This window comes from Calliphora vicina, chromosome 5, assembly GCF_958450345.1.
Source record: "Calliphora vicina chromosome 5, idCalVici1.1, whole genome shotgun sequence".
NCBI classification, from domain to species: Eukaryota; Metazoa; Arthropoda; class Insecta; order Diptera; family Calliphoridae; genus Calliphora; species Calliphora vicina.
The window spans coordinates 23,328,176-23,348,689 of NC_088784.1; the positions used below are offsets into that span (position 1 = coordinate 23,328,176).

The 20,514-nt window shown below is 33.1% G+C and overlaps 3 protein-coding genes across 4 annotated transcripts; all 3 read right to left on the reverse strand.

Annotated features, from left to right (window-relative positions):
• Positions 1-1,329: 1,329 nt before the first annotated feature.
• Positions 1,330-2,843, reverse strand: Hsdl2 (Hydroxysteroid dehydrogenase like 2). Its single transcript, XM_065511576.1, has one exon. It carries the CDS (start codon positions 2,737-2,739, stop codon positions 1,501-1,503), a length of 1,239 nt encoding a protein of 412 aa, XP_065367648.1. The 5' UTR covers positions 2,740-2,843; the 3' UTR covers positions 1,330-1,500.
• A 1,496-nt stretch (positions 2,844-4,339) lies between these two features.
• Positions 4,340-5,629, reverse strand: Snap29 (Synaptosomal-associated protein 29kDa). Its single transcript, XM_065512330.1, has one exon. The coding sequence runs from the start codon at positions 5,457-5,459 to the stop codon at positions 4,581-4,583; it is 879 nt and encodes a 292-aa protein (XP_065368402.1). The 5' UTR covers positions 5,460-5,629; the 3' UTR covers positions 4,340-4,580.
• A 1,743-nt stretch (positions 5,630-7,372) lies between these two features.
• LOC135962342 (heterogeneous nuclear ribonucleoprotein U-like protein 2) lies at positions 7,373-19,142 on the reverse strand. 2 transcript variants are annotated; one of them, XM_065514213.1, is made up of 10 exons: positions 18,606-19,142; positions 17,352-18,266; positions 16,380-17,276; positions 15,863-16,308; positions 14,537-14,665; positions 13,425-13,596; positions 9,736-10,622; positions 8,478-8,574; positions 8,309-8,379; positions 7,373-8,229 (listed from the first exon to the last, which is right to left on the reverse strand). In XM_065514213.1, exons 1-10 carry the CDS (start codon positions 18,730-18,732, stop codon positions 8,116-8,118), a joined length of 3,855 nt encoding a protein of 1,284 aa, XP_065370285.1. In that variant the 5' UTR covers positions 18,733-19,142; the 3' UTR covers positions 7,373-8,115. The 2 variants fall into 2 exon arrangements, with proteins under 2 accessions (XP_065370285.1, XP_065370284.1); XM_065514212.1 differs by having other exon boundaries at positions 8,478-8,577; positions 18,606-19,141.
• Between the last annotated feature and the right edge of the window lie 1,372 nt (positions 19,143-20,514).

Below are 20,514 nucleotides of genomic sequence, written 5' to 3' on the forward strand. Positions count from 1 at the left end.
TTTGAAGTTTTTTATAAAAAGATAGATTTTTGTTCAGAAATATGAGTGATCACAGATCGAGCTCCTTTTCTTGATTAAACGCTTATTGGCCAAGTTATTCACGAATTTAGATATTTTGAGTTTTTATATAAAAAGATTGATTTTTGGTCAGAAATATGAGTGATGACAGATCGAGCTCCTTTTCTTGATTAAACGCTTAATTTTCACCAAAAAAAAAATTGAAAAAACAAAAATAAAATTAAATTTAAAAAAAAAATTTTAAATTTAAAAAAAAAAATTAAATTTAAAAAAAAAAATTAAATTTAAAAAAAAAATTTAAATTTAAAAAAATTTAAATTTTAAAAAAAACAAGTAAGAGTGATATATTCGGCTGTGCCGAATCTTATATACCCTTCACCAAATTATACTTCAAAATTTTAAATATTTTTAGGTAAAAAAAATTTAATTTTTTTTCCAGTTGTTTTTTTTAATATTTTGGAAAAAAAAATTTCGATTGTTTTTTAAATTTTTTTTGTAAATTTAAAATTTTTTTTTAAAATTTTTTAAATAATTTTTTTTTTTTAAATTTTAAAAATTTTTTTTTGTTTTTTAAATTTTTTTTTTGGAAAAAAAAAATTCGGGTTAAAAATTTTTTTCCGATTTTGACCCATTGTAGGTCCAACTTACTATGGTCTTATATACGTCGTTGCAAATGTCTTTGAAATATCTATCATTAGATATCCATATTGTCTATATTAATGTCTTAGTAATCCAGATATAGGTAAAAAATAGGTCAAAAGTCGAGGTTGTCTTGGTTTTTTTCTTCATATCTCAGCCATTTGTGGACCGATTTTGCTGATTTTAAATAGCAAAATTCTCGAAAGCATGTCTGACAGAATTATTGAAGATTTGGATCCAGAAGATATCTGGGGTCTTCAGAAAACTGATTTCAACAGACAGACGGACAGATAGACAGACAGACAGACGGACATGGCTTAATCGACTCCGCTATCTATAAGGATCCAGAATATATATACTTTATAGGGTCGGAAATGAAAAATGTAGAAATTACAAACGGAATGACAAACTTATATATACCCTTCTCACGAAGGTGAAGGGTATAAAAATTGAATAACAATTTAAAATTTCAACTTTTTATTTTTTGGATTTACACGGAATCTGAACGAATAACATAGATATGACCTAAATAATTATATCATTAGAAGCCAAAGTGGTGATTTCATTCATATTACGATATATTTTTTCTTGAAAATAACCCTTAGTCGGGAACAAAATCTCTATAATTTAATTGATTTTCCCTTTTATTTAAAACTATTACATATTTTACAATTTGTTTAACAAAATTTATCGTTTTATTGGCAGTCGTTTTTTAAAAAAAATACAATACAGTAATAATAATGCAATGCATATAATAATATAAACTTTTTTTAATAATATGTGTACCTACTATCTAAAAAATAATAATAAAAATGCTCAGTGCTTTCAAAAAAAAAATATAGTTTACAATTTCGATTTCAAAGCTTTCATGAGTTTTTCCAATTTCATGGCCTTTTGCAAATCTCCAGAGATTTTCAATTTACCAGTCATGAAGGCAGGAGCAGCCTTCAATTTGCCAGCAAACATGTCGGAGAAGTTTTTGTCCTTCATTGTGAGCACGGCATCAGCTTGACAGGGGGCAGCTCCCTGACCACAAGAGCCTGTACCATTTTTCAAATCCAAAAACCAGGTACCCTTCTCAGTACCGGTGATATTGAATTCATAAACAGCCTGAGTTTTGCCCACAATTTCGGCAGACAACAAGGATTCAATTTTGTTGAATAGCGCAGGAATTGTACCAGACGATGCAGCTGAAGAGCTGGTGGCACTAGAGGCTGGTGGTTGGTCCAATGAGGTGTATGTGGGTTCGTCCAAAAAGAAGTCCATCATCAATTTATCGGCCGCACTGGGATCGCAAGCATATTGCTTGATATCGGTAACACCATTGGCCTGCAAAACCTCATCATCAATAAAGAATTTACCAGTGGCCTCTTTAGGCTCCTTGATCAAAATGGCATAAGCAGCATCAGAGACAATTTCTGGCTTGCGTGACCATTTGGAGCTCTCAGGACCGGTTAACATCTCAATGGCTGCCGTCTGTATAGCGGTACGTGGCCACAGGGCATTTACAGCAATGCCTTTATCACGGAATTCTTCGCTCATGCCCAAAACACACATAGACATGCCATACTTGGCCATGGTGTATGCCACATGGGGAGCAAACCACTTAGGGTTCATATTCAATGGAGGTGAAAGGTTTAAAATATGAGCATGATTCGATTTCATCAAATAGGGCAAACACTCTTTGGAAACTAAAAATGTGCCGCGGGTATTAATTTGCTGCATCAAATCGAATCTCTTCATGTCTGTTTGCAAAGTGCCGGTCAAGGAAATAGCACTGGCGTTATTTACCAATATATCAATGCCACCAAACTTGGCGACTGCCTCCTGCACAGCAGAACGCACCGCATTTTCATCTCTTACATCTACAATACAAGGATGAGCCTTACCGCCAGCCTTTTCGATTTCCTCGGCTGCTGAGTAAATTGTTCCCGGTAATTTGGGATGAGGTTCAGCAGTCTTGGCAGCTACCACAATATTAGCACCATCACGGGCGGCCTTAAGGGCAATAGCCTTGCCAATACCTCTGGAAGCTCCAGTAATGAACAATGTTCTGCCTGCTAATTTACCGGTGTTGATCATTTTCCTCCCTCCTTAGAAATTTACTTGAAACTGTTGAAGATTTGTGTTGTTGAATGAAAAGTGAAATACAATTCAACTAGATTTTTTTCACAATACGCTACTTGTTCGAAGAGAAAGTCCAAAGTGCAGGGACTAGTATTTGGATGAGTATGAAAAATTTACAGACAAAACAAAGTGTTTGTTGTTATTATTTTGATTATCTTTTTTCAAAGTTGATGTCGTTGTTTGCCGATTAAAAAATAGGAGAAATATAAATAAAAATATCAAAAGCTAAAACAAGAATTGAAAGAGGAGAAAATAGATAAATTGTTATAGTTGCCAGACGATCTTTTATGTGGATTTATTTATTCAAAATATAACAAAACCAATAAATATAACCATGTAAAAAGCAAAGATTTTAAATATTTTATATGAAGAATTCCATATTAATGGCAGATTTATAGGTAAATAGATAAAAAAGTTATTATTATTAAAATTATTATGGGAAATATTGACAAGTTACTTGATATTGCTGGATTTGCAGTAAACAAGAGAGAGTCACATATCTGGTAACCTCATTATCTGTATAAAGAGGAGAAATTACAGATAACCAGATAATTTCATAAATTTATGGTTGCCACACTTAAAATATTTTCCTATCTAAATTTTCATAAAAAACTAACTTCTGATCAAGGCGAATTTATACAAGGTGAAGTCAGTCAAACAGCTGATAATTTTTTTTTCGCATTTTGGTTCTAACAACTGTCAAAGCTTGTTTTTATATATAAATATCTACATATTCTAAGCTTATTAACAAAATATTTATTGTTTACATAAATAAGTAAAGCCCTCACTATTCAATTATCTACACTATATTAAGTTTAAATACTTATTTGTTTAATTTTTCATTTTGGTTTTTTGACATTTGTTAAGACTAATTGTTGTTTTTGTAGAACTGACACCAACTTGTATGAATTCGCCTTGCTTCTGATTTTTTGGGAAACCTTTGTGATTCGTAAAAATTATTACAGGAGTTTTTTTAAATATGTAATTTATTTCTAAAATTTAGTGTGTAATAGTTTGAATTTAAACAAAATATAATCATTCACTTAATTCGTAAGGAAATTAATTGTACAATGTCGAAAGCTTCAAAAATATTCCAAAAAGCGAATTAAGGCATTAATACTTTCAGAGCTTTGATCTGGGCAGGCCAATGAAAACCCTAGGGTCATTGTCGTGCTGGAATCTCCAACTACTGGCATATTTTCAGATCAGCGTATGGATAAATAACATCGTTTAAAATGGATCTGTATACGATTCCAGTCATAGTATATTTTATGACATGAATTGGGCCCAAATTTGCTCTGAAAAAAACCCCACACCATTATATTCCAGGGTATACGTACGGTCCAGTCTCTTTTCCCTCGGCCTCTTCATAATGATCTCCAATCTTATATTGTAATTGTATTCATCCAAAACGGCCAACTGATTTTTAGAAAAAAAGGATTTTGCAGCAGTTTCGCAAGATCTTCCTCTCAGTTTTTTTGAAATTGCTGATTTTGTAACTGAAAAGTTATTTAAAAAATAACCCCCTATATTTAGTAAAGCCTTACAAGTTAAATTTTCTTTATTTGTATGTATTTTATTATATAAATTCATTATAAATATTTAAAAGAATGAAAGCTTTAATCAATGACATTTTCTTACACTATGCATATTGTGATATTTTTGTAAAGGAATGAATTTTATTTTAAAAAAATAAAAAAAATTATATCAAAATATATTAACAAAATAATCGATATTTTATTCCTTAATTCCAGCTTTAGGCCAACAATATGTATAACAATTAGTATATCTTTTTTTTACTTATTACCCAACAACTTATATATGTCCTTATTCTGCTTGCTTAATTTTATATCCACATCTTCCATTTTGTAATTCATATTATCGAGTAATTCGTTTTGCGATTCAATTTCTTGACCTAAATCGGTGGCCAAACCCTTTAAACGTGACAGATTGCCACACATCTCCTCCAGATTGGCCTCCAATTGGGCCTCGAAGGGATTGTTGCGTCGCTGATGTTGCTGCTGCATGCGCTGCTGCTGCATAGATGAATCATCACGTAAACGGGTTATGGGATGATTGTCGTATTTTTCAGTGGGCGATTTAGGATGTTGCACTATATTACTCATACTATTTGTGGGTTTAGAATAGTCTGCCATCTGAGATATTTGACTACCGCTGGGTGAACGTGAAGTAGTAGCAGCGGCAGCAGCATTGGCTGGTGGCTGTTGTTCACGATTTCCTGATAGATAATTTTTCAAACCACCAAAAACACTTTTCAAGCCATTCAAATGACGTTGACTAAATCTAAGCGAGGCATTTATGTCATCCAACTGTTTGGTAGTTCTTTCTAATTGTTCCCTTTGCTTGGCCAGTTCAACGGCAGTGGCCTTGCCAACTTCCTCCGTTTCATAGAGTAGACCCAAACTCTTTTGTGTTGATTCCAGACTACGTGCTTCAATATGACGACGTCTTTCCTCTAATATCTGTCTTTGGTACTCTTCTGGATCTTCATCAAAGGGATTAGTGCTGCGACCTATACCACCCACAGCACCTTGTTCCGATAAGGGAGTACGAGATCTAGAGTGGTTTAGGAATATATCATCGTCTACATCGTCCAGCCTTGTGTTGCTAAAACCAAAATGATCATTGACAGGCTGTAAATAGTTATTGGCCATGTTTTTTCTCTTGTTGGTCTCGTTACAACTTCCGTGATTATTCGGAAACACCCCCTGATAGTTTTTCCCGTAAATAGTTCACGTATTAATAATTTCACTAGAGATTCACTTTATGTAATTTGTATTTCACACACTTTGTATTTAATTTGTGGCAAAATTTAATTAGTTTCTAGAAATTTTATACAATTTACGAGTTTTTCTTTATAATACGATTTATTTTCTTTCTTTAATACTCTTTGTTGTGATTGCTTTCGATATAAAAAAAATGTAGATAATGAAAGAACAAGGTTGTATTATAGAGTAGTAAAACCAATGCTGCCACTATGAAGAAATTGTTAAAAAGGTAGTAAAATAAAGTACGTTTTGTGTGTAACGGTAATTATTGTTTATAACAGGTACAGTGGAAGCAAAAGCATGCAATTTACAAAAAAATGATGTGCGTGTTTACTAAAAATCCATTTTAACAATATTTTACGATTTTGAACAGTGGATGCAAAAAACAAACAATTATAAAAGGTTTATAAACTAATTTTATTTTATAAACTTTTGATAGAGATTAGAGTCAAATCTCTTTCCGCCGATAGTCACTCGGGGCTAACTCCAAGAATAGGGCGGAAGAGGGTTAATTAAAAAAAAATGTCCATTGTTTTATCAATACAATAATGAATACTTTTTGTTTGTTTTCTATTTATATTACATATTAGGTGTATGACTTAAAAATGTGGGATTTTTTAAAATTTTTAGGTTTTATTTTGAAACATTTGCACAATATAAATTTATTCAAAGTAATGGCCATTGTTAGCTATGCGTCTTTCCAGCTTTCTGACAACATATGGATTCCGAGCCAAAAGAACTGCTTATATTTTGAGGCCAAGAACGAATGAAGCCAACATCGGATACTCCGTTTCAAAGTGAAGCCTATCCCAGAGAGAGCGTTATGCATTGATCGAAACAAATAGTAGTCAGACGGGGCACGGTCTGGACTATAAAGGGGGTAAAGCAAAACTTCCACCACTTCATTCTAAATACTTTTTAACAGGTATTGATTGCAACGTGTGGTCTAGCGTTGTCATGATGGAATATTACGGTTTCATGTATGGCCGTATATTTTGGGCGTTTTCGGCCAATGATCGCTTCAAACTAATATATTGCGTTCGGTACAGGTTCCCTGTGATGGTCTCGCTAGATTTCAGCAGCTTATAATAGATAGGACCATTTTTCTCCCACCAAATACAGGGAGTCACCTTAGCACCATGGATATTTGGCTTTGCTGTCAAACTTTTTTTGCTGGCATGGGCGATATTTGTCTCCCGTGTCAAAATCACCACTTTTGATACGCAATCTATTGTAAATCCTGCAATTTTAAGTCATACACCCAATCATATTAACTTGCTTTTCAGAATAATAATTGCTATTTTCTCAATATTAAATTGGATTTCTCATCATCAGTAAATGTTTCAACTATGTTGGTTTGTATTTTTATATGTCCATTTTCTTCAGATACCCGTGTTGTACTACAACTGGACAAGTGTAATGTTATAGTGATCATATTTATGATTACAGATAAGTACAAGGACAATCAGATGGGGCATCAACACTCCACTCCGTACTATTGTAGGATGTGCGGTGACAAGGTGTTGGATACCGTGTAGCATATTATTTGCTAATGCCCGGGTACTTTAACGCCAGTGTTAGGTGGTTATGTCAACAATTCCGTGAGGGATTGGAAGATGTTGAGGCCTGAGGCTTTACGCTGGATAATAATGTCAGGTTGGAGAGGGCAGTTCTTTTTATTATTCTCAACCTCCAGGGATTGTCAGCTTTACTCTTTATATCTTTCTTTTATCGCTTTACCTTTTTGCTTGACGCATGATGTAAAATATTTCGTTGTAATCCAATAAATAATAAATCAATTTTTTGGTTGTTGTTTTTAAATAATTTATATTTTTCTGTATTCTTTTCTCGGTTTTAACAAGTTACTTTTAAGCTTGTATACAACTGTTTTTTTAATGACTTTAAAATATAATAAAAAATGAATTTAAAAGAAATGCTGATTTTAACAAAGTATATCTTCACTTAATCTTCTTTTTTTAAATGGAGAAAAAAAATTAAAGAAAACATTTAATTACCAGTAATTATAAATAGTTTATAAAAAAGAAATACCCAAAATAAAAAAAACTAAGTAAATAAACAAATTTAACCGAAAAAGAAAAAAACAATGAAACAAAGTAGAAAATAACAAAGTGATTTAAAAAAAGTTTTATAATCCAAAGAAAAGAAAAAATAAATTATGTATTTTATGTTTTAACAACTAAAAACTTAAGTATGTACTTAGAAAACCTAAATTTAATTAATTTTAATTAAATAAATTTGGAATTCGGGCGGGGGAGGGATGTTTCAAAATAAAACTTTGTTTTTTTCAAGTGGTTTGTAGGTTGTGTTAGTTAATAGAAAATAGATTAATTATAAAAATATTGTTAGAAGAAGGTATGACATTTTGTTTGTTGTGGATTTCTCTATGTTTTTTTTCTGTTGTGGCGTTGGGTGTTAAAAGAAGTATTAGTAAGACATTGTTGTACTTGGATTTTGTGTATATGTAAATATTTATAATGTGTTAAACATTTAAAAAAAAATAAATAAAAAGGCAAGCCTTTAATTATTTTTTAGAAGCATCATTTGAAGTACTGTAAGAATATTGTGACCAATATTGTTGATTGGGATCCGTTGCAGCACCGCCACCAGCAGCATGCTGTTGGGCACCGCCCTGTTGCTAAACAAAAAATAGAAGAAAAAAAGGAAAATGTTATAGGTTTTGTTATTTTGTTTTGTTATTTTAAAAGTGTACTTACTTGCCACCAAGACATCCATTGTTGCTGTTGTTGGGGATCCATTGATTGCCATTGTTGCTGGTTACCATAACCTTAAATAAAAAAATAATTAAATTATGAGAAAATCTATAGAAATTATTGCTTAATGGGTTAATTAGTTTTATAGTGGCATTGTTCTTTTTTTAATTACCTTGCATAGTTGCATAGTTCCAGTACTGCTGTTGTTGTTGTTGACCAACTGGTCCGGCTTGATGTTGTTGATATTGTGACCAGTTGTTTGCTTGGGCCTGCTGTTGATTTTATATAAAAATTAAAGTTAGATTATTAAATATTAAAGATGCATAAATACTGATTATATTGCTTCAGTTTTGTAAATCGAAACGACTAATTGACAAATTGTTGTTTGTTTTCTGGAAAGTAAACAAACAACAAACAATTTACAGAACACCAAATTACGTAAATTTGTTTAAAAAAGAAATCGTTACTCGGATTCGGTTTACAGAACAGGGGGTAAAGTGTGTGAGAGATATCTTCGAAATTTGTTATTCATTTGAAAGTCTTATCGATGTCATTATGTAGGGAATATAAAACTGTGCAAATGTCCGCCGCATAAATGACTCTGGCTGATAAATCAGGCTGAATTTGACCGATGGCCTGGGCTATGTTGGCATTGAGAGCCGCTACAGTTAGTAGCTTATTCTCATAAAGCTGCGACTTAAGAAACCCCTACAAGAAAAAGTCTTACTGGGTCAAATCGCACGATCTGTGGTCAGTTCACATCACCTCGACGTGATATCCATATCATCCAATTCAGACCAAAATAAGTTGGTAATCATCGACCTATAGCGCCGGTGATTGCCTTGCCAACGTCGTTCTCAAAGAAATATGGATCGTTGATGCCGCCAGCCCAAATTTAACCCCAAACAATGACTTTTTCGGGATGCATTGGACGCTCTTGGATCCCATGTGGATTGGTATCGTGCCAACTTTGTTCGTTGACGTAACTATTCATCCAAAAATGGGCCTCATCGCTGTAGATGATTTTAAATGGGCCAATCGCGCGGAACTTTGCACGAACAGAACATGAGGGGATAAACCCCTGTTCTGCAATCAAGGGATTTAAAAAATTAAGTTTTTTAAAAACGAATTAAAAAATTTGTTCCGGAAATCGCACGATTTTATTTTGCTTATGTCCCCTTTTTAAGCATGGCATATTTTTTTCTCTGTATCTGTCTCACAATGGACCTTATGGTCTCCGAATAGAAGTGAGAGACAACGCTTGGTAATTCCTAACTTTATTAATTAAAACTAATTAAATTTGCATCAACAAATTTCTCAAAATAGGCTCACGTCAATTGTAAAACAAGGACGTTTTTTGTAATTTTTCCATTATCTCTTTAATATAAATAACATAGTGTATTTCTTTTTGTTGTTTAATTTAAACTTACATTCTTGTTATATTTATCATAGCCACCATTATTGCCACCAGCAACAGAGCCTGACTTGTATTTAGATGAAGTTGCTGTTGCTGAGGTAGCGCTTGAGCCACCGCGACTATCTACGCGAGTGTCGCGGTGGCCAGGCCGAAAATCCCGCTGATTGCTGCTGGTGCCACTGGAGCGATTACCACCATCACGGCGATTATTGCTGCCACTGCTGCTGCCACCTCCACTACTGCCGCCTCTATTACGATCACGATAATCTCTGTGATCGCCGCCGCCACCACCACCACCACTGCGGTAATCACGAGAACCACCACCTCCGCCATAAGAATCATAACGACCGCTACCTCCACCGCCGCCGCCGCCACCACCACTGCTATAACGACCACTGCGATCATCATAACGATTGCGATTATTTTGTACCCAGTTCTGGGGTCCACTGCTATAACGTTGTTGACGGTGATCATAACCACGACCACCACCTCCGCCGCCGCCGCCACCACCATAACCACGATCATCTCTATAGCCACCCGAATTATTACGATAGCCGCCACCACCTCCTCCAGCGCCACCCCATCTATTGCCGCCACCGCCGCCGCCACCACCACCGCCGTGATGATAGCCACCTCCACCACCACCGCCAGCACGCCTATCATTCCAGCGATTATCATTACGATTATCGTAACGCCGGCGATCATCTTGACGACGACGATTATCATTGCGATAATTGTCACGACGTGGACGTTTTTCGCGATTAGAATGACTTTCATCTAGGGCTTTTTTGCCCTTCTCATTATATTTCTTGACCTCTTCTTTGGCTTCTTCGATGGCCAGATCCGTAAAGATTATATCATCAAACCAGCCAAATTCCAATGCAGGCAATGTGAAAGCAGCTGTAATACAAAAGAAATCCACAAAACATAAATTGAATGTTAAAAATGTCGCAAATTATAAATAACAAAACTCATCATTATCAATAAATATCAATCAAGTTCTACATAAATATAGTCTTACATTCGGGAAGGTTCTAATTGTGAAAAGAGAAAATTCTCAGAATATATTTTCGCAAACAATTTAAGTGTCATTGAACACTAAACCCAGAGCTCTTGAAATTCCCACAATGAGAAATAATGAAATTATTGTTATAAAACAATGGTTTTTTGAATATTAAAAAGAATAAATTTCTAGAAAGCTCTCCGTTTATAGGAGCATCGACTTTTATCACTTTTACCCCCATTAGCACGAAGTCTGGTTGAAAACTACTTTATTATTTCGTCATTTACTCAACAAAAATTATCGGGAGGCTCATTCTCAGAAATAGATTATCAACCAATAAATCAATAAGAATTAAAAGCAAAGGGTTTGACTAATGTAAAAAAAAATTTAACAGAATAGCAAAGCTTTCAACGTTCGCCAACGAATTTTGGTGAAATTTAGTTAACTAGCCATTTGTGAACCAATTTTATTGATTGTAAATAGCCTAAGGATTTAATTTATAGTTTATTTTCTGCTTTTTATATTATTTAAATAAAGGCTTTGTAACATGTTTTGTTATTATTTAATTTTGTTCTTTTTTGGAGTTCCCTGAATATTTCGAATTCAAATTTTCAAACATATTTTAAAAAGCGTTTAATATTCTGATACTATATTTAAATTAACTTAAAATTCATGAAAATTTTGAATTTTTTTTTTCAAAATTTTTAAGTTCGAATTTCGAAAATGTAGGGAATTGGCCTCAAATACTACTAAAATTATTTTTTTAAGAATCCTCATGTTTTAGAGATTGTTTTAAGAACTTTAAAAAATTTTCGAACAGAAGTTCGAATTTTCGAACTTAAATTCGTATGTTCGAAAATTGTCATGCATATGATTATTTTAACAGTTTTGAAAATTTTTCGAACATAACTTCGAATTTGATTAAGAGTTTTCGAACAGAATATTGCGTTGTCATCAGGTATTTATTGGGCTACGAGAACTGGTTCAAAATTCAGTTACAAAGTTTGACCTAAACTAACAAACAAAGTATGCTTTTTAAAATAGTAATTTGGAGCTATATGGGAGCTATGACTTATTATAGGCCGATCGCCATGAAATTTAAGTCGCGTGATAATTTCTACATAAAACGTATTTGTTTCAATAGACATCGTCCTTGGGCCAAAAAAATTTATGTGACAATTATTGAAATTATGCACAAGATTTACTTCGACAGCCACGCGGAATATCATTTATAAAATAACAAAAAAAAAAACATTCGGTAGGATCATGAATAGATGAGGACATCAAAGTGTCATACATACTCCCAGACGAATGCAGAGATCCTAGCGATCGAATAAGGGCACACGTCAGAGAGGGGTCTGTAGTGACAATTTATGTAGATAGTCAGACATCACTGATGGCTTTTAAATACCATATGGTACACTCGTGTATAGTGCTGAACTGTAAGAGGGCTCTAGAATCATTATTGGAACTATACATGATAATATTGTTTTGGGTACTAGGACACTGTAACACACAGGGAAATGAGCTGACCACAATGGGTTAGGACCTGGACTATATTAATAGGGACTGGGAGTTTAAACCTCCTATATGCCTCTATTATAGGTTGATCTTCGAAAGATTCCGGGAGTCTACGAACCAATCCTGGTGTAGTAGGATGGATGGCAGCGCTATTTGGGTGCAAAGGAAACCAGCATACTAATTGGGTTGGATAGGAAAAGTCTCAGGTCTTTAATTGGAGTCTTCATTGGTAAACGGGTGGAACTAGAAACAATCGAACATGTTCTGTGTAACTGTCATAGACTGCAGGAACTCAGACAAAAATGGCTAGGGGAAAGATTCCATGGTGAATTGATCTAGGAAATCTATAAGGCTTTATCAGGGGAATAGGCTGGCTATATTTCGATAACGGGACTCTGTGAATCCCAGTCTTTACTTATTTTTAATTTTTCTTATTTTTCTTTGGACTGTGTTTTTCACTTTATTTAACTTTTTGTCACCTGACTTCTTTCTTATTTTTCTCTCCAATTTCATTTCTTCTCTTGACATCAAGTTTCCACCGGGGTATATTTCTAAAGTTTATAACAATGGATTCTATGGGTCTCCGAGTGGAAGTGTACTTCTACACACCCCTTCAAATCTATCAATCTATCTTCGGAAAAAAATATGAATCAATAAATCTAGATTTTTGATAAAGCTCAAATGATTTTTTAGCCGAATAGAAACACTGTAAAGGTTCTTATACATTATTATTAATGGCAAATAAGGCTAACAAATAATTTCGAAAGAAAATCTTAATCTGACGATTTTTTAACAAATAATCTGACGTTTTTGTAACAAAAAATCGTGGAAATAGTGGGAAACACAAAAGTATCCAAATCAATAAAACTAGCTTTTAATAAAAACTGTGAAAAGGGTAGGGGCTTTGCTAATTGTTTAAAATCACCCAAAAAATATTAAAATTATTTTTCCAGGTCAAAAAAAAAAAATGCTGAAAATTGTTCAAAAACCATACTTAAATACATAAATTAATAAATATAAAATAAATTTCAATTATATGAATATTTAAAGAAATAAGATACTTAAATTATTATTACAAATATGTTGTCAATTGCGTGGTACTTTTTTTTTGTGAGAAAAAAAAAGATTACTATTTTGTTTCTTTTGTTAGTTTATTTTTTTGTTTTACAAATATTTACCTTGTAAAGTATTTAAAGTTGTTTCTTTCAATGTATATGCATTTCCTTTTTCCTTTTTATCGGCCAGTCGACGTTTAAGTTCTTCTTCATTTGGTATACAAACAACAGCAATACGTTTAAATTCGGCAAAACCTTTCATTTTACGTCGCTGAGCAGAGGCATATGCATTCGCCTTCATGTTATAACGATCGGTTTATACAACATGTGTATATATATATATAGGGTATAGTATATAATGGTGTTTATGTTTATCACATACGTCGATTTGAAAGTGTAGAAAGATCATGTATGTAGTAATTTGTTGGTTGATTCATTTCATTATGTTGTAGTTAGTTGTAGATTTGAATAAACATCATTGATGGTTTTTTTTTTTGGTTTCAAATAAAAATAAAGGCAACGTTATGGATTACGTTGCATTTATATAATACAACAACAATTTAGTGCAGGGCATACATTTATATTTCAGTATAGTTTTTTTTTTGGTTTGAATTATGTTTGATAGCATTTCGTTTCTTGTTTCATTTAGAATGATGTCAGGATTTTAACAACATTACTCATTTCATTTTCTTATAAACTAATTTAAACATACCTTGGGTTTTTTGTTTGTTTTTTTTTTTATACATATCTCCAATTAATTGTTTTTGTTTATTCCAACAGTTGACTAAATTTTAAAGTATTTTATATTGCTTGCATATAAAGTAGTAGTAGAGAGTGTTTAAAAAAAATCATTGATTTTTTTTAATCCATAATTTTCGAGTTTTTTTTTTTTGTTCAAAATTTACTTACAATTGGCTGCTATGCCGCTCTATCCCAAAAATATTTGTTCGCACAGTCAACTGTTTTTCTGCTTTTTGTGTGTTTCATTTGAAATATACTTACATTATATATATTTGTGTAAGGCCTTTCTTATGAACTAAAACTTACCTTTTGCAAGTTGCAGTCATTTCAACTGTTGGGCTAAGCTAAAAAATATGTGTTGTACTTATAAAAAATAAAAACCTAATTTCTTTTTCAAAATCCTATTTAAAATAAATGCTCAAACATTTTTTTTTTGTAGAAAACCTTTTAAAATGTTGTTTAGCCCGTGCACATTAAAAAGAAGAGATTTTTACCTGATCCAGTATAAAATTACGACGACGTTTAACTGCTATGTCCTCTAGAGATGTTAGGACATTGAAACATAATTCATAGATGCGATCGAAACGTCCTTTATGAACGGATTTACGTGGAGCTCCATCAATCTGAAATTGAGAAATAAAAATAAAAAAATTTATTATAAAATACTTGAAATACATATTTTTAAAAGTAAAATTAAGTTTTTAGAATATCAATTAAAGATATTTCTAATTTAATAATGGAATATTTTAAAATATTTAATATTATGCTTTTATCCTAAAGAAATCGCCAAGAGTAACAACTCTTTCGGCCAAAAAAAAAACGCAGCGTTGTATCACTTATTAAAATTTTCCTAGGGCAACCCTATACTGTTGAGAGCCAAGGAAAACATGAGATTGCCAGACTATTTTGGCGGGAATTCAACATGTTTTTGTGCAAATACCTAAAATTACCATACTTTTTGTTTTAAAATTTGCCAGGACATTGAAAAATCCCATAAATAGAGTTTGTCCTAAAACAAGTAATAGAGACATATTTAGCTGTGCCGAATCGTACCAAATTATACTTTAAAATTAAAAAAAAAAAACTCAAAAAAAAATTTTAAAAAAAACCCAAAAAAAATTTAAAAAAACTCCAAAAAAAATTTAAAAAAAACTCAAAAAAAAATTTAAAAATTTCTTTTCTTAATTTTTTTCGAATTTTTTTATAAATTTATAAGTGAAAAAAAATTAAGAAAAATGTTTCTGGTGAAAAAAATTACAGGTTGGCCATATATTCGCCGTTGCAAAGGTCTTTAAAATATCTATCAATAGATATCCATATTGTCTATATATCCTGATTTAGATCAAAATTAGGTCAAAAATTGAGGTTGTCCTGGTTTTTTTCCTTATACATCAGCCATTTGTGGGCCGATATTTTGATGTATGAATAATTTATATATATTATTTGGTGGCTACGGAAAGTTCATTTCAACATACAGACGGACATTTCTATATCGACTTTGATATCATGGTGAAGGGTATACTAAGGTAATTCACGTCACCATTTGCGTAATTCCGCACAATCACAACAACGTTAAGTATTATGTAATATGTATAAAAATGCATAACTATTATTGAATCCACGAACCGGAACGATCCGACTCTCACTTATGTAGATAAAAATGTCAACACAACGACACTATCAAACTGTTACAATAAGAGACTTTCGTCGATTTGAAAACAACAACAAACTAGAGACACCTACATTAAATCATATTCCATATCACTATTAAGTTTGTATATGGTTTTCACCCTCAAAATAAATAACATTCGAAAACTTACCGTCATTTTAGCTATTAAAGCATCAGCACCAATAATATCATAACGTTTATCGGGATTCTCTTTGATATGATTCAAAACCCAAGTGGTTTTGCCAGCACCTGGTAGACCAACCATTAAAATAACTTCACAAGCACTGCGACTTTCGGGTCTTTGCGGACCAGCTATGTATTTTTCTTCTGCAATTAATGCAATCAATTCATAGTCCTCCAATAGAGACATTTGATCGCGAGGCTCTGGATGAATCTCTTCATATTCATCTTCCTCGGCAGGTGTTTCCATCTTTTGACGTTTTGAAGGCGACGGACCACAATCATCTTTATCTTTCGAGGCAGATTTTTCTTTATCATCAGCTTTCTTTTCGGTGCTGGATTTCTCTTCGTCTTCTGTTTTGGTTTCATCGGAATGCTCTGGTTTTTGCTCGTCTTCAGGAGTTTTGGATTCAGCAGCTGGAAGGAAGTGTAATAAAAATATATGAAATATAGAAATGTTGTTTTAAATAAAAAAATATAATATTTACCTTGCTCTTCTTCAGTAGCTTTTTCAGGTTCGTCAGCTTTTTCCTCTTGAGGTTTTTCAGACATTTCAACATCTTCAGATTTGTCAGCTTTTTCTTCTGGATTTTCATTACTTTCCTCTGGTTTAGCTACTTCTGCTTGAGTTTTTTCTTCATCTTTAGACTTCGCTTGCGGCTGTTCTTCATCTTTGGCTTCTTCAGTTTTCTTTTCTTTCTTACTGTCTTCAGCCTGCTCGCCTTCATCCATCTTTTCGTCTTCTTCATCTTTCTTTTCGCCTTCAGGCTTCTCCTCTTCTTCCACCTTCTTTTCCTCCTCCACCACCTGTTTGACTTTACGCCTCTTGCGCACTTTACGCTCCTTATTCACCAATAGATTATCATTATCAGCCAAATTTATTTCATATTCATAACCTTTGGTTAAAACATGAGGAAATAGGGCCTGATCCTCACCCAATATAGCTTTATCGAATTCAAAAGCCACGCCCAAGTCTTCGCCATTCAATGTATATTTGATGGTACTTGGGGTAGTCTCCAAATCCAAATAGCAGCCAATAACATCATCCAATTGGAAGGGCTTGGCAAACTCCACAAATTCGCCATTTGTAGCTTTGCGTCCTGACTCGCAGTAGGCAAATGAGTTTTCCGCCTCTCCCAATAATAAACTGGATGAGGGCATAGAAAAGCCCACGCGAAAGCCTTTGGTATGAGGCTCATCCCTGAAGGGATTATCGCGATTCAAATTGGTTTCTTCCGACAAACGTACTTCAAAGCAAACCTTGCCTTCGCGTACGCCAAAATTGGTGCGTGCACCGGACCAAATTAATGCATAGATATCATGACTCATAGGCTTAGCAGAGGTGAAGGTAACGGGATCGATGCGTAAGTGCAAATCCGAGTCGACTAAGAAGTATTAAAAAAAATATATAAAATATAATGCAATGAAATTGTTTTAAAGTTGAAAAGTTCTACACTTACACCAACTTAGACCAAATTGATTATCTTCAATGGTAGGCTCATCCTCTGGAGTACTAGTATCTTCGCTTGCTTTTGAAGGACTACCCAAGCTACCGGCTCCACTGCGACGTTTGGGTGTGCGTGAACGAGATCGGCTACGAGAACGTGAATGAGACTTTGATTTGTGACGTGGTGAACGCGAGCGTGAACGTGAGCGAGACCTTGAACGGGAATCAGAGACTGAACGATTACGACGACGTTCACGGCGTTCGGGGGAATGACTACGGGAACGTTCCCTAAGGGATTTGTTCTTTTTAGGTGATGTTTCTTGATCATCATTTTCTGGGTCTTCTTTAGATTTTTCAATATCATCATTATTATGATTTATTTCCTCTTTAAGAGATTTATTATTTTCCTGAACTACTTGTTCTTCTTCGTTTTCTTCCTCGTTTTCTTTTTCGTTTTCTTGTTTAGGCTTTTCTGGAACGACCTCCTCCTTTGTTGTGTCTTTGTTATTGCTAACAGTTTCTGCTTCTTCTTCTTCATCACCATTAGTATGCTCATCTTCTTTAATTTCCTCTACATTAGCGTCTTCAGCACTTTCGTAGTTTTCTTCATTACGAGAATTATTCTTCTCTTCATCTTTTTCCTCAGTAGGGGTAGCTTGTTTTTTCTCATTGGGTGTAGTTTGCTTTTCCTCTTTGGGAGTAGTTTTTTTCGGAGATTTTTCTTTTAATTTCTCTGGGGTGGTGAATTTCTCTTCACTTGCTTCCTCCTCAACTTGAGCATTGGCTGCATTGCCCTCTTCTTCCAAAGTTTCCAAAGAAGGTTCTGGTGCCTTTTTAACCGGTGATGGAGAGGGTGATCTGGTCATAGATCTAGTACGACGACTACGACGACCAGGAGTTCCAGGAGAAGGTGGAACACCGCCAGTACCTAAATGTATGCAAGAAAAATAAAATAAATACATTTCCGTTACAATCAAAACAAAACGAGCGGAATATCCCATTCTTAATTAAAGTTGGCAACTCAATGTGTTGCAAAGATTAATGAGTTCAAGGATTAACTTTGGTTCTGAACGAGTTAAACTTAAAGTTCATATTAAAAGTTGGCAACTCTACTTTAAAAAAAAATGCCTTAAAACATTTGCACGCCTACCATACATTTTTGCCACAAATATGTATGCTTAAAAACCAGAATTGTTTTAGAAATAATAAATTTATTAGGCATACAATTTCTATTTATTATAAGCAGCAATAAATAAAGCTTACTCACCCGCTTCTAAATGAGCGCGTAAACGTTCAATCAAAACTGCCTTAACACCTTTAATATCCAGGCCACGCGTCTGCAGCTCATTACGCAGATCGACCACCTTCATTTTGTCTAAATTTGCCAAATCCATAGTGGATGAGCATTAATTTTTATTACCAACACTTATGAATTCTTAAAACTTTAAAAATGTAAATTTTTTTTATTTTTTCTTAATTTGGATTAACAATAATTTTAGGAAAATATCTTCACTACTTTTCAGCCAGACACCGCATGTGAACAACTTTTTTGTGTTGTAAAAAAAACCGACACATACAAACAAAATTTTCCTTGTATTGAGCGCTTGGTTTTTTTTTTCTTTATTTTGTAATCGTTTATTTGCAGCGAGATTTATACAACATTTACTACTGCTTTAATAATTTTTATTTTGGTGTTTATCTTTAAATTATTTATGTGCAAAATATTTTTATTTATTTGCACAAATTTTCTGGTTTTTCCCAAGTTTTTGCAAAAATTCTTTTCCCGCGATGTGTTGTTTAGTAAATGAACGCGACGAATATAACTTTTTTTTGGCAAAACCAGCGAGTGGTTTTTTCTTCGTACAACTAAAAAATGGCGGCTGTTGTGTGCAGAGTTGCATTTGAGAAAATGTTAGAGATGTGTGTATATTTTCCGAAGACTGGAATTGTTTACGGGTTGCTTTTTGTATTAAAATAATATAAAAGCAAATATATATTCCGTAATTTCAGTTTTCTATAACCTTTTACCATATATAAATTAAAATTAACCAGGTTTTCTAATATAGTAAATTTCATTGTTTTTAAGTATTAATGTTTAACAAAAATACATTTATAGAATATGGTTATACTTCATAGAATTGGCAAAACAATAGAAACTTTTAAACTTCTGCTAGACAGAAGACTAAAGCTGAGATCTGTGATAAATATGCAAGTAAAAAATTATAAAAAATTTCGTAATCAAAAATTGGAAATTAGTTCTCGAACTGTTAGCCGCAGGGCAAATGATGCTGGTCTTATTTCTAAAAAGAATCCTAATTCTCGTATACAATTTACCAATGAACATTTTCTGTTCTCTATTCTGATGAATTCAGATATTTGTAAGACGGCCGAATGGAAAAAGACTTGACCCCAAGTACACAAATAACACAGTCATGTTTGGCGGTGGCAACAGGACCAATTCATATCATGAAAGATACTGTGACAGATCATTAAAATCGTTTTCATGGTTTTGTCAATATCATAATAATCAATAAATTTTTGTTTGTTTTATATTTCTAGCATTTAATTAATTATGTTTATGGCTTATTTCCATGTTTTTCCATACAGCAAAGCCTGTTTATCTTAAAAATCCATAAAAATAAATGGTTTTGTGTCACTCTGTTGTGTTTATTCATTCGTTCCTGCCACGGCATATTTAACAAGGTTACTCAGTAGCTGATTATTTTCAATATATTGACCAAGGCGAATTTATACAAGGTGGAGTCAGTCAAACAGCTGATAATTTTTTTTTTCGCTTTTTGGTTTTAACAGTTGTCAAAGCTTGTTTTTATATTTAAATATCTACATATTCTAATCGTATTAACAAAATATTTATTTTTTACATAAATAAGTAAAGCCCTCACTATTCAATTATCTACACTACATTAAGTTTTAATACATATTTGTTTATTTTTTCATTTTTGTTTTTTTGACATTTGTTAAGACCAATTGTTGTATTTGTAGAACTGATAGCACCTTGTATAAATTCGCCTTGATATTGACTTTAACAGTCAATAAACAAGGTGTCTGCTAAATGTCAAAGCCAAACACCGGGTTTGTTTTAGTTTCGAAAATCATTCATAAAACTGGACTTTTGAATGTCATTAGTTTATTTTATTGTTGTAGCTAGGTTTTTG